General features: G+C 43.3%; 1 protein-coding gene across 5 annotated transcripts in view; it reads right to left on the bottom strand.

Moving 5' to 3' along the window:
- mllt3 (MLLT3 super elongation complex subunit) overlaps positions 1 to 12661 on the bottom strand; it is a 46280-nt gene that overhangs the window by 19147 nt on the left and 14472 nt on the right. For 2 of the 5 annotated variants that reach the window (XM_020504254.2, XM_031792102.1), the window contains exons 3-6: positions 3644 to 3726; positions 3163 to 3327; positions 1882 to 1920; positions 579 to 725 (exon numbers count right to left, since the gene is read on the bottom strand). In XM_020504254.2, the coding sequence (XP_020359843.1) occupies positions 579 to 725; positions 1882 to 1920; positions 3163 to 3327; positions 3644 to 3726 (434 nt within the window). The remainder of the gene's footprint in view (positions 1 to 578; positions 726 to 1881; positions 1921 to 3162; positions 3328 to 3643; positions 3727 to 12661) is intronic. The other 3 variants (XM_020504257.2, XM_020504255.2, XM_020504258.2) reach the window with 3 other exon arrangements.

Below are 12661 nucleotides of genomic sequence, written 5' to 3'. Positions count from 1 at the left end.
CATCACACACGCACAGTCTGTTTAGATTGGAAACCGTTTCCATGTGCACTGGGCCTCTCGTAACCCAGTCCTGCCAGAGTGGGCTCTGCCCGGCCGCGGTAAATGATACCATTTAAAGGGCCTAAAAATAACAAGTAAATGGAAGCAACATGCCAGTTTATTGACATGTATGATTTACGGCCATGACGGATAATACCACATATGCATCTAAAAGTTGGCTTTCTGAGACCGCTAGAGAACAATTGCATCACAATGAAACATTGATACGTACCAAGCTTCAACAGGCTTTAAAACTAAAGTGACTTTTATATACTGCCTAATTAATACAGTATGGCCGGTGCTATAACCGTCATTGGTAGCATAGGACCCCAGTGTGTCTGAAAGTTATTGGGAACAGGACCATGTGGTCTCGCAGCAGCCAAGAAATGCCGAGTTGAAAGTCTTTTGAAAATCCACAGAGTTTAAATACCCTCAACAGCTTTGAACCTAGCCAAGTACACTGCGATTATTTTATTTATTTATTTGTTAGTTTTTTTTTGGGGGGGGGGGGGGGAAGTCGGTCTAGCCCTGGTCTGTACCTGAAGACCGCTACTGACCTTCGACCCTGGGAAGGCCTTGCTTTTCTTAGCGTCTGAGAAGGTCAATGTCAGGGAGTTGCTGGGGAGGGTGGGCAGCTTGAGGTGCTGGCCGAACAGAGATGTGGAACCCTCCTGCATTACCATCACCTGGAAGTAAAACGGGGTCATTTAGCCAACGCCTGACTTACAGATCAGTGACATATTTAATATATAATGTAGCCTGTGGGAATCAAATCTACAACAGAAGTAAAATAGTAATAATACAATGCAATAAAAAGGGCAGAGAAATTAACAATGATATTGTCCTGATGTGGAAAACAGTTTTCTATTGTATCTTGTGCCCACATGGTCTGGGAATGAAGAGCTTAACCAATCTATTTGAATATCAAGTACCGCATGAATTGGACTGTTTCATAATTCCTGCTTATTATAGCTGCTTGTGTGTAAAAGTAAAGACTGCTTGTTTGGATATTTTTGTAATATTTTCTTTTTTAGGGAGGCTAACAGATTATCGTCGCGTTCTGGTCGATGCCAAGAGCAGCAAACCTCAAAAAAATAAACTTGTCCACTTAACACTGCACGTTATTCCTGGAACTGCTCACAGACAGTCATTACATTGTATGGAATGACAGTGAGCACGCGCGAGCAAAGAAAAGACAACACAGCTGCTTCCTTGTGTGTCTAAATTTGAGGGTGGGTTTGTTTGTGGTGTCACTTCAACAGCCGAGGGAAGAATAAACACATCTCATTTCTTGCCCAGCAGCAAGATGTAAACAAAGGGTTAACACTTCACTGGGAACATGAGGTTTCTCTGAGGTTGAAATGATCTGCTGTGAGTCAGCACCAAAACTACTTAGTAAGCATTTCCTTTGATATAACTATCCTTTCCTTTGTCTTCACATTACCCTCTCTCCAAATGAAACCAACAGATGTCAAACTCTTTTAGGAGTGGGATAACAGAGCTAGGCGGGGTGGGTTCCGCCTTTACAATGGTAGGGGAAACACTTGGTCAACAACATGGGGAAAGTCTCAGAAATAATAGAAGCTTGCCCACAACTGTGCATATTGGATACAGTTCTTGGATACAAGCCTATATTGTCAAAGCCAATTGTTGTCAATGTCAATGTGAGTGGACCAACAGCATTGAAGCTTCAGTATCAACACATTCTTGTCTGTAAATATTTTTAATTTTTATTTTACCTTTATTTAACCAGGTAGGCAAGTTGAGAACAAGTTCTCATTTACAATTGCGACCTGGCTATCTCAATTGGAAGAATGTTGCAGTACACATGATAAGTCTTACTTGAGAGTCGTCCGAACTTCTTTTGTGAGGATCCCGTTGCTGTGGAGGACACACATAAAGCATGTTAGTGCACACTCACACACCAATCAGCTCTATTGGAGAAAGCCTCAAAACATTCGGAGTAAGCGGAATAAATGTTGCTATGGCACACCAGTCCTTTCTTAATTAAACCATGTCACAGTCAGCGTTGTCTTTTTCCAATCTTATTTGTTTCCTCTGAAAAGGCCTGTAGACATTAAGGTGTAGGATATCATACACAAAGACAAAAAACATTGGTGTGTTACTGGAATGAGCATGGAGAGGGGCCTGCTAAAAATAAAATAAATAAAAACACTCAGGACCTTACAAATTACATATGTTCCTGAAGCGATTGTCCACAAAAATGTTTTGGGGACATTCCTGTGGGCACACAAGGTTTTCAGGAGGGCAGTGGAAAGAAAAACAAAACAAAATAAAAAAAGCATACTCCCATTTGCCTGCCAATGGCTGGCCTGATAAGCCCATTTGCCACCCAATGGCTGGCCTGATAAGCCCATTTGCCACCCAATGGCTGGCCTGATAAGCCCATTTGCCTGCCAATGGCTGGCCTGATAAGCCCATTTGCCTGCCAATGGCTGGCCTGATAAGCCCATTTGCCTGCCAATGGCTGGCCTGATAAGCCCATTTGCCTGCCAATGGCTGGCCTGATAAGCCCATTTGCCTACCAATGGCTGGCCTGATAAGCCCATTTGCCTACCAATGGCTGGCCTGATAAGCCCATTTGCCTGCCAATGGCTGGCCTGATAAGCCCATTTGCCACCCAATGGCTGGCCTGATAAGCCCATTTGCCACCCAATGGCTGGCCTGATAAGCCCATTTGCCACCCAATGGCTGGCCTGATAAGCCCATTTGCCTGCCAATGGCTGGCCTGATAAGCCCATTTGCCTGCCAATGGCTGGTCTGATATGCAACCGACATGGTTCATATCTCATGGCCAGCAAAGTCAAAGTTCTTATGTCATCTGGATGTTTTTAAAGTGCTATTCATTGTGTTACATTCCCTTCAACTTCTGATTTGTCATTTAATAATTTACCTCTCCAGGGGTTGGCCATACTGGAAATGAAGGCCTATTCTCAAGCCCTGCTCTCACAGCTGAATCAAGTCTTCAAGCAAGGCTGGAGCAAAAGCCTACCTATCCAGTATGGCCACCCATGCTTATGGCTATTAAGATAAACACCAGCTATTGAGATGCACCCCTAGTCAAATTTCCATCTCCCACCCCCCAGTCCTGTCATCTCGTACCCCGCCGGCTTTAAGCAGCTTCCTGCGGAACTCCTCCGTGGGATTGTTGAAGGTGAGCTTCTCGCAGCGCAGGTGATTGACAGGCGGGTGGCCGTCCAAGTGTAGAAACAGGTCGTAGTCGAAGCGCACTTTCTTAGGTTCTTCCTGAGAGGTGCAGTGGGACATCCGTAGGAACAAAAGAAAGGAGAAGTCAGTTGCGTACCAAAGTCCAAATGGTAAAATGTATATTGATAGAGTCCTCTTTCATACAAAAGGCAAAGAAAGTGTTAACTATCATATTCTGTATAAAGAACTATGCAAATGCATGTGGATATAAAAATATATACATTTTTTGCCATTACCCACAATTCAAATGCTACTTTTAGATGATTAAAGTTCCGAATGTGGGATGATCATGGTCTCCTATATATCAGGCTAAGCCAAATGTTTACAGGTTGGAATCTTTAGTAAGCAACGCAGGTCAAAACCTTGTTAAATGTACCTTATTTCTGAAGTACACTTCAATGGGCAAGATGAAGCCTGCGTATCCAGACTCCTCCACTTTATAGGGTGGATCCTTGCACACTAAAATATAGAGAGAGAGAGGGGGAGGGGTGCTTTTCACTCAATGCTGTGTGTTCACTTGTAAATACGTTATCCTTAGTCCTCTGAAACAATGATACGAGTCCTGTGTGCTCCGTGTCTCACCACTCAGTGTTTCTAATGTGTTTGTCACTAAAGCCTTAAAAAATATATATTTACTAAAAACGTGGGTGAGTCGACAAGCTCCTTGAAAAATGTTTAAAAGACGTAAACGTGATTTGTTTTCTAATCTAATTTCAACCACAAGCAACAGCAAAGTCTCAAGGTACCAAATATATTCCTCTTAATATTAAAAAAATAAAAATAAAGTATTTAAACCTACATAATTGTCAAGGTTACCTTCATTGGTAACCAATGAAGGTAACATTGGCACTAACGGGAATTGGAATGTCTCTTGCTGCCAGCCACACTTGCTCACAACTTCACACTGCCAAGGTACTACCTGAAAGCGCTCCCTCTACTGGGATCTCATTATAAAACATGAAGACCATTTCCGCCACCAATCTGATGCAACACGGATACCAGAAACTCTGGGCTAATATTAGATATAAAGACATCTCAAGTCCTGGCAACCCACGACATGAAATGCTGGGTTCCCATCAAGCTCTTCAGGACAAACAACCTGCGCTCCAGGTCAGATGACCCCCTCGGACACACCTGTTTGTCATTCTCTATGTCCCAGGGGGCTTTGTAGCAAGACTGCCAATTAGTCTGCATGTTTAAGAGAATCTACAAGCTCCCGTTCAACATCTTTTATCTTTTGTTCGTCTTTACGGAGTAGTATGTGCAGCATAACCATAATTGTACAGTTTGTACATTGATAAAGCGCTAAGTAATATACAATGTGCTCCTTAGCTCATTTGGAGGAGTGGTATAGTATAAATGCAGTCATTCTAACTCTGTCAAGGTCAGACAGTCTTTTAAAAAGGCAGTAAAAGCAGGGAATGGCAGGGCACAGCATGACAGACAGCCAACAGGGATTAACAAAACATTCAGAGAAAAATAGGTTTTTAAATGACTGCGTTCTCCACCAGTGTATGCCAACCGTTCAAACTAGCCAAATCCGACAGAAATTGAGAAACTGTTCTCGAAACGTTAAAAGAAACAGTGTCGGAATGGTCAAAAAAGTACTCGTCCCCTACAGAGTCCTGGCTGGCAGTAACCTAGTACAAAGAGAGAAAAATCAAAGGAGCCAAACTGCAACATCAGACAGGAAGTCAGATGTTCACATTACACCAGCTCTAAGCGCCACCACCTTCAGGGTGACTGACGGCTCGGATGGCTAGACCAGAGTCAACCTCACTGCTGGTGTATGCTCTGCCCCAGAATCCAATAACGCTGAGCAAATATTGTGGGTCGTGATTAATTGCGTGATCGGGTCAGGTTCAATTACATGTGGCTAAAAGGTTCCATTCACCGTAGCCTGCCGAACTTATTTATGTAGAACCTGGAAAATATGGGTTGAGGATGAGATGAGTTGCACCACCCAGAAACATAGCGTGGGATAGTCTGGGCTCTGTCTGAGCGGTTCTCTTTCACGCCTCCAGCATTTTTCCCCCCATGTGGCGGTGACGCAGGTTTGTCGACCTAAGAGACTGTCTGGAAGGTGTTTTCTGAGGGTTAGCTAGCATCAACACCTGGTCTCCCAGGTATGCTGCTACCTCCCACTGTGTCTCCTACTTGTTGCCCAGGAAAGAGCACCCCCATCATTTAACACAGCAAAGCGCAACAACCCATTCACCACATGACCTTATATAGGCCTTTTCTCATTTAGATTTGCTCAACTCAAAAGAGGGGAGGACAGTCTTCCGCTTGCCTACTAACAAAGACACTTATCAGTTTCCGGGTCACGGAGGAGAGAGGATGGACTTTTGACCAAAAAAAAACACCATGGTCTTGATAGCCCCCAAAGTCATTAGGGGGTGTAATGTACATTTTTGGGATTCGTCAACCAATGAAGAACACAGCCATTTCATTGTAGCAGTTGTGGTTTCTTACATATCGAATCAAATGGTTCACTCTGTAGACATTGTTAAAATGCCACAATCTCAATGTCTTAACTCTTCAATCAAGTAATTTATAACATTCCCCACTCGAATTCAGACACTGCGACGTGTGGGCGGCCGCGCTTGGCCATCCCATCGCTTGCTGTACTTGACCATTCGATGTTATGGTGCATTTCCTCTTAGCCTAAACCACTATTTCAATGCAGGATCCCTGCTACATTGTAAATCTCATGTGGCAACAAAACTGGATAAGCAACCAGTGAAGAGTAGATCACCATTAGAAGCACACTGCTTGTAATCTACACATCATTGCAACAAGTGACCCTAGAATAGAACTCATTAAATTGATGAGAAAAGATTTACCAAGCCAACACATTGGCTATGTTACCATCTCTGTGTGCGTCACAGGCAGGAAAGGGGAAGAAGGAAAGCAAATTAAATGTCTGAGCTTTGAGCTGTGGGAGGAGATTGGCTTGGCAGTACCATCTTGGCTATGGTTCCCTATTCGAAATTGAAAAGGTCACTGTACATGTGAAGGAGCAACTGGAAGGCAGGTTAGCATTTTTCGTAATGAATCTTGTTCTGGAGGAAGCTCTGCAGAGTAGTCACAAATTGGCACAGCCCAAAAGGTATAAAAATCTGATAAACCTAATGACTAACCTTGACCTTAAATTAAGACAAATTCAAATTTTTGTTTATAACAATTTTGACTTTGCAGCAGGCACATCTAGCTGAAATCACAGTTCTGCCTACAGGACAAGACTCGTCCCATAAACAACCTGCAACTGGAAGAGCGAGGTACGCAATACACTCATTGACCTGTCAACAGGAACTTTGCCAACGATTAGAGCAAAGTTTGGAAGGGAGACAGAGGGCCAGCCTATTTATTGAGCAGGCCCGAGGTACTCACGTTTTCTCCCCGTGGATCAAGCCGAGATGTCAATCATAGAACAATGCCAGTCACAATGCATTTGCCCTTTCCCCAGAGACTGGTTTGTAATGAGCCAAAAGTTGGACACAGAACTGCACAGTAAAATAAAATAAAAAGTTGAAGACATCTTGCAGCTACTTCACCAACAGCTCCTTCCGCTCATGAAATCAGATGTTCCCTCTTTCCCCTTGCCCTCCCTCATCTCAAATGGCGAGTGTTTAACTTAACCTTTACGGGATTGGTGCCTCCCCCCCACAGGACAGTTGAGCTAACGGTGCATTAAATGTGATTAGCATGACGTTTTAAGTAACACATTTCCCAGGACAGACATCAGATATTGCCAGAAAGCTTAAATTCGTGTTAATCTAATAGCACTGTCCAATTTACAGTTGCTATTACAGTGAAATAATATCATGCTATTGTTTGAGGAGAGTTCACAGTTATATACTTGAAAATGTATCAATAAATCAATTAGGGGACATTTGGGCAAACTTGATACAACATTTTGAACAGTAATGCAATGGTTCATTGGATCAGTCTAAAACAAATACACTGCGGCCATCTAGTGGCCAAAATCTAAATTGCACCTAAACTGCAATACTACATTGTGGCATTTCAAAGATAATACAAAGAAAAAAAACATTTTTGATCTTTTACCAGATCTAGTGTGTTAGTCTCCTACATTCATTTCACATTTCCACAAACTTCAAAGTGTTTCCTTTCAAATGGTATCAAGAATATGCATATCCTTGCTTCAGGTTCTGAGTTAGAGTCATTTTTAACATGCCTTTACTGCATCGTGTTTAGGATTAAGTGTCATCATCACATTGAGTTGCATAGCGGTTAAGAGTGTTGGGCCAGTAGCCGAAAGGTCCCTGGTTTCAAATCCCAGAGCCAGCAAGGTGGAAAGATCTGCTGTTCTGCCCTTGAGCAAGGCAGTTAAATGGTTAACTGCTCCCCGGGTGTCTGATGACGTGGGTTAAGGTGTCCCCCCGCAACTCTCGGATTCAGAGGGGTTGGATTAAATGCGGAAGACACATTTTGGTTGGGATGCAGTCAGTTGTGCAACGGACTGTGTATCCCCTTTCCCTATAGGTTTAATTACGTAACGCTTTCCCTTCCCTAACAGATGCACTTAACGTCTGTAAAGTAACTGTTAGAATACAGATTATCCACTTGCACTTCGCGAAACTTTACCCCAAAGCACTTTCAAGAGAAAATAACTACGTCTGTCAAGTTGATCCGTCAAAGTGGCTGAATAAAAAGCTTTCGCAGAGGACATGCTGTCATACTCCATATTGTAACTCATATGTTAGAGAGCTTGCAGCTCAGAAAGAGCCTCCGTCTGCCTATGGAACAGAAACATTGATGGAACAGGTATATACTGGTAACTAGTCAAATATTGACACCTATACAAATTAGTTATATTTCAAGCTCTATTCAACAGCGCTCACACTTGCAGTTTTAAAAAATCAAGTAATTTGAAAGCTAGTCTTTAGTCTGACTATTTCTATTGGTCGACATTTGGTCCATGACTCAGCTGAAACACCATTATTCATGAATCCGCAGCCTTACTGTTCCTGTTGTTCCATAGGCAGACTGTGCACTAACTGTGTTGCATCATTTAATTGGAACATCTAGAGATTCTAGTGTCTAAGGGAATCAAGCCACAGTGAATCATTTCCCATTTTTAATCCAACGTCCCAGCTGTGAGGTCTTGAATGGCAGGCCGTGCAGAAAGGTCAAGCGTCTTCCCAACGGGAAAAGGATAGCACAGAAAATATTAAGAGGTGCTTTCAAGTCCATTTTAAGGTCCAACTTTAAAATAAAAACAAGAATTTACAACTGTTGACAAAAGCAGTTTAATGTGGCTACAAGTTATGCTTCGCTTAAAGGATCTAAATGTTCATATGCCAAATCGTGAACTCCCAGACTCTACAGAATCAAATTAAGTTGTGATAAGGAACAATAATTATCCTGAAATAAACTTCTGCACAGCGAGTCTTCTTACATCGAGACTAGTTAAGTGGCGTGAGCTGCTCGATCTATGGAGAGTAATGATTAGATGCTCCGCAGAGGTGAGTCCTCAGTCCGCTGCGGAACATCTTCCCTCACCCTCCCCCAAACCATTGTGGTTACCATGCTCCACACACGGGCCAGTGTACAACCGAGGAGAGGTCACCTGCTCCCATTTGGACTAATCGAGTTAGCAAGGGACTTAAGATGCAGGGGGCCAGTTGCTAAGCTCTTAGGAAAAAGCCAATGCCGCAAAAAAAGGTGTCCCAGAATATCCCCTGGTCAAGCAAGTGCCAAGCAAGTGCCAAACAATGGAAGGTGGCAGGTTATGGCCTTAAAGGAGTTGACTGAAGAGTTCTAGACAGTATTGCACAATGCTCATGTAAAAGGGGGGGGGGGGGGGTGGAGTGTAGGCCATGCTGTGGCCTTCATCAAATCTGCTCATTCACTTGGCCAAGCAGTGGCCGACCTGAAATAACAAACCATTTGCAGAATTAAAATTGGTTTGCCAATAATTGGTCCCAGGCATGGGCTTAATTACCACAGGCTCGACGCTCTCCTCTCCCCATTTACCTCCCCCTCGAGCTTTTTTCTTCTGCACTGTTGACCTATATGACTGGCTGCAGACTGATGTACAAGCCCACGAGCAGCCCTCAGCCCTAGACTGATTACAGAAAAATGCTAATCTAAGCATTTTTATTAGGACCTCAATGCCACAACATGGGTGTCAGTCTGTCCAATCAAAAAGGGGAAGGAAGTAGAATGTCACAACTGTGATCTGAAGAGAACCGCCACTAACAATCTATGGCTATGGGGAGTTAATTTATCCTCATTCTCTATCATTGTATCAAATAAGGCTAATTCCTCAAGCAGGCTGCTACACAAAACGTTCCTTATAGTTGGACTGTTTAGTGTAGTTTTGACCACTACTGTAACAGGAACCAACCTGACAACTCATGCGCTAATCAAAGACATACAGCCTGTTTCCTGCCAGGGCCCAGCTCTTGTTCATATAGGCAATTTGCTCCCTTTTGCCAATGCCGAGTGGAAGTTTGAATTAGTGGAGAGAGACGGTCCAATGCTCAGACAAAAACAACCATACATCGACGAAAGGAAAACGAGAAAAGACAGGGAGAACCAGGGATGAAGGCGCTTTCCCAAAGCACATCTTGCCATATGGGGGAGTGGGACGACGACGCAGAAAAAGGTGTGATTCTGCACCTACCATATTGGAAGACAAAGGCAGGGACGGGGTTGTGTCACTGAAGCTACAGGGTGTCATGGTAGCAGCGCTCAGACATACACAAAACACTCAGTGGGATTTCTCCTAGACTGACACGGGTCCTGAGAGAGAGGGGGGGGGGGCCTCAGGGGGAGTACATGAACAATACCAACCTCGTAACCAAATCATAAACATCTGTCACTCGGATACAGTGGACCACTTCCTCAAGCTTCCCTTACGATGTCGCACAAGTCACTCTTACTATTCTATTCTGATTATAGTATGGGCACTACCAGTGTGGGAAAAACTCTTTTAGGGGCATGATGGTTGAATCTCATGAGATTAGTATGGCCTACTCCATGACTACAGCATAACGTTTATTTTTTTAAAGTTCCCTCTAGTGCCTTTCGGTTTCCCCATGGTTCCTACACATATACCCCACACCCTCTTCTTCAGAAATAGACAACCACAGATCTCTCGCCTAGATCTTGAGGGTGCAACTTCCTGTCCCATACACCCCTTTACACTACTGATCCAAAACAGCTGAATGTGAGCGTACTGAATGATGATTCAGCGGCCAGGCCGACATAAAGGGGTGAACAGTGAACACGTGTAGGCAATATCCTCATTCACCAACCACAGCTGAGCACAGAGGGAAAAACACTAAACACCAAGCTTAACAGTCCATGGCGGACCTCAAAGTAAACCCCAAACGAGAGCATTCATTTTATAGTCGTAGAAAACACTACTCATAAGACTTTGTTTTTAATTACAAAGATCATTAATTAAAGTCATTCAATGCAAGACCAAGCATTTATAGTGAGCAAAATAAATAAATAATTTAAAAAAAATTAAAAGACACCAGCACGCTCTCAACAGCATTAAGTCGTTATGTGAACAATGGCATGATACCGGCCAAACAGATTGGGTTAGGTCAGTCTGCATGGGACCTTGACTGAACTGGGTATAGTTTTCCCACCCTGACCCCTCTTAGATTTGTAGTGTCGCCCTGATGCCAGCTATCCCCTGTAATTGACCATTAGGGGCCAAGATGGTAAGGGGATACATTCCTTTAGCCCAAAACCCCACCCCAGCTCACCCCTCTCCAATCAACGAACGAGGGCACGAGGTTTACTAGAAAACAGGGCGCTCACACGCCGTAATTGGCACCATAACAGGATGATCGGTTGCCGGGTAGAATTCCATTATGGTTCTAATTAAAAGGCCATTAATGGTGGCTGCGGCGACCAATTTCACTCCCTCGCAATGCGATTTAATTTCCTGTACAGTATAGTTTTCAGCATACCTTGCTGAGCTCCCTGGCTTTTAAAAGGCTTAAGAACTCCAAATCCCCCCCCCCACCATATTTTACCCAGGGAGCCTTGCTGTCAGCACGGCGGCTAGCCATCGGTCAACAAGGCCATTGGTGGTCCCTCTATCACTCCCGATGTTCAAGCTGCTCCCCCAGCCTTCAAAAGCACTCTCCCAGACCAGCACCGCACCAGGTTTTCATTTGATTCTTCATCCTGTGTAGTGCCACTGTGATAGTGGAGGCAGATGACATAAATATACAGTACCAGTCAAAAGTTTTAGAACACCTACTCATTCAAGTTTTTTTTTTCTTTTCACCCCCATACTGTTATTTCATAGTTTTGATGTCTTCACTATTATTCTACAATGTTGAAAATAGTAATAAAGAAAACCCCTGGAATGAGTAGCTGTGTCCAAACTTTACTGGTACTGTATATTTTTTTACATTAAACCATTTCTTATAAAATCTGTGCTTTTGAAACTAACAATTTCCTCTAATAGAATATAGTCATCTAGTACTTCTATAAATTTCTCTACTGGCTTTTTTTTAAGAGAGAAAAACTGGCATTGCAGTTAAAGATGCATTACATGGAAGGACAACAAAGCTATCAGGAAACGCAGGCAGTTGCCATCACTGCCAACCACCTCGCCCACCCAGGCACAGAGCGCGTGAAACGGAACAAAGCTGGTGTTGCATCACCCGTTTGTCATCACTGCCTCCATGCCGTCGGATTACCCCCAAGCTCCTCTGTACTAGAAAGTATTTCCCTCTCTGCTTCAACTCCTTGTGCTGCAGGTGGGGAAGACTAGCACTGCACAAGTCATACAAATGGGGGTTGGGACGGTTCGTTTAGACAAACTGCAAGGGTGTCATCCTCACGATAGATCTGGTCGAACAATGCATAAAATATATGGTCAAATCTTTCCAATAAACCCTTTTGTAGACACCTTTGTAGAAAAAGTATCCCTTGAGATTAAGGGTCCACTCATCATTTACAAATTGCTTTATAGATTAGGCACAATGTTGCTGTGTGAATGCACTTATGACCGAGGCAACTTGTCAATTTCTCATATATTAAAAGTATTTCCAACCATTCTGAATCAAATACTTAAACTAAAATAAATGTATTTCTGCCCTGATTCCTTACTGTGCTCACCACATCAGGTCCCTCACCCCTCTTACCGATATCCATCTATAGCATTTAGACATGTGAAATAATTTTTGGGAGTGACGTAAGAGGCATCTTCGTCTGCTTGAGGTCATTTGCCCGTTTGTCTGAAACCGATGTGTTGATGCTGCCCATCTTGGTCAAGGTCTCTGTTGAAAAATTGATTCTCAACGAGACTAACCTGGTTAAAATATTTTAGACAATCTGACATGGCCTAAATGCAACATAAAGGAAAACAATTGGAATCTGATGGAAACCAGTA

This window comes from Oncorhynchus kisutch, linkage group LG16, assembly GCF_002021735.2.
Source record: "Oncorhynchus kisutch isolate 150728-3 linkage group LG16, Okis_V2, whole genome shotgun sequence".
Lineage (NCBI taxonomy): Eukaryota > Metazoa > Chordata > Actinopteri > Salmoniformes > Salmonidae > Oncorhynchus > Oncorhynchus kisutch.
The sequence above is the reverse complement of the archived record's forward strand: the minus strand, read 5'-3'. Positions and strand labels throughout refer to the sequence as shown.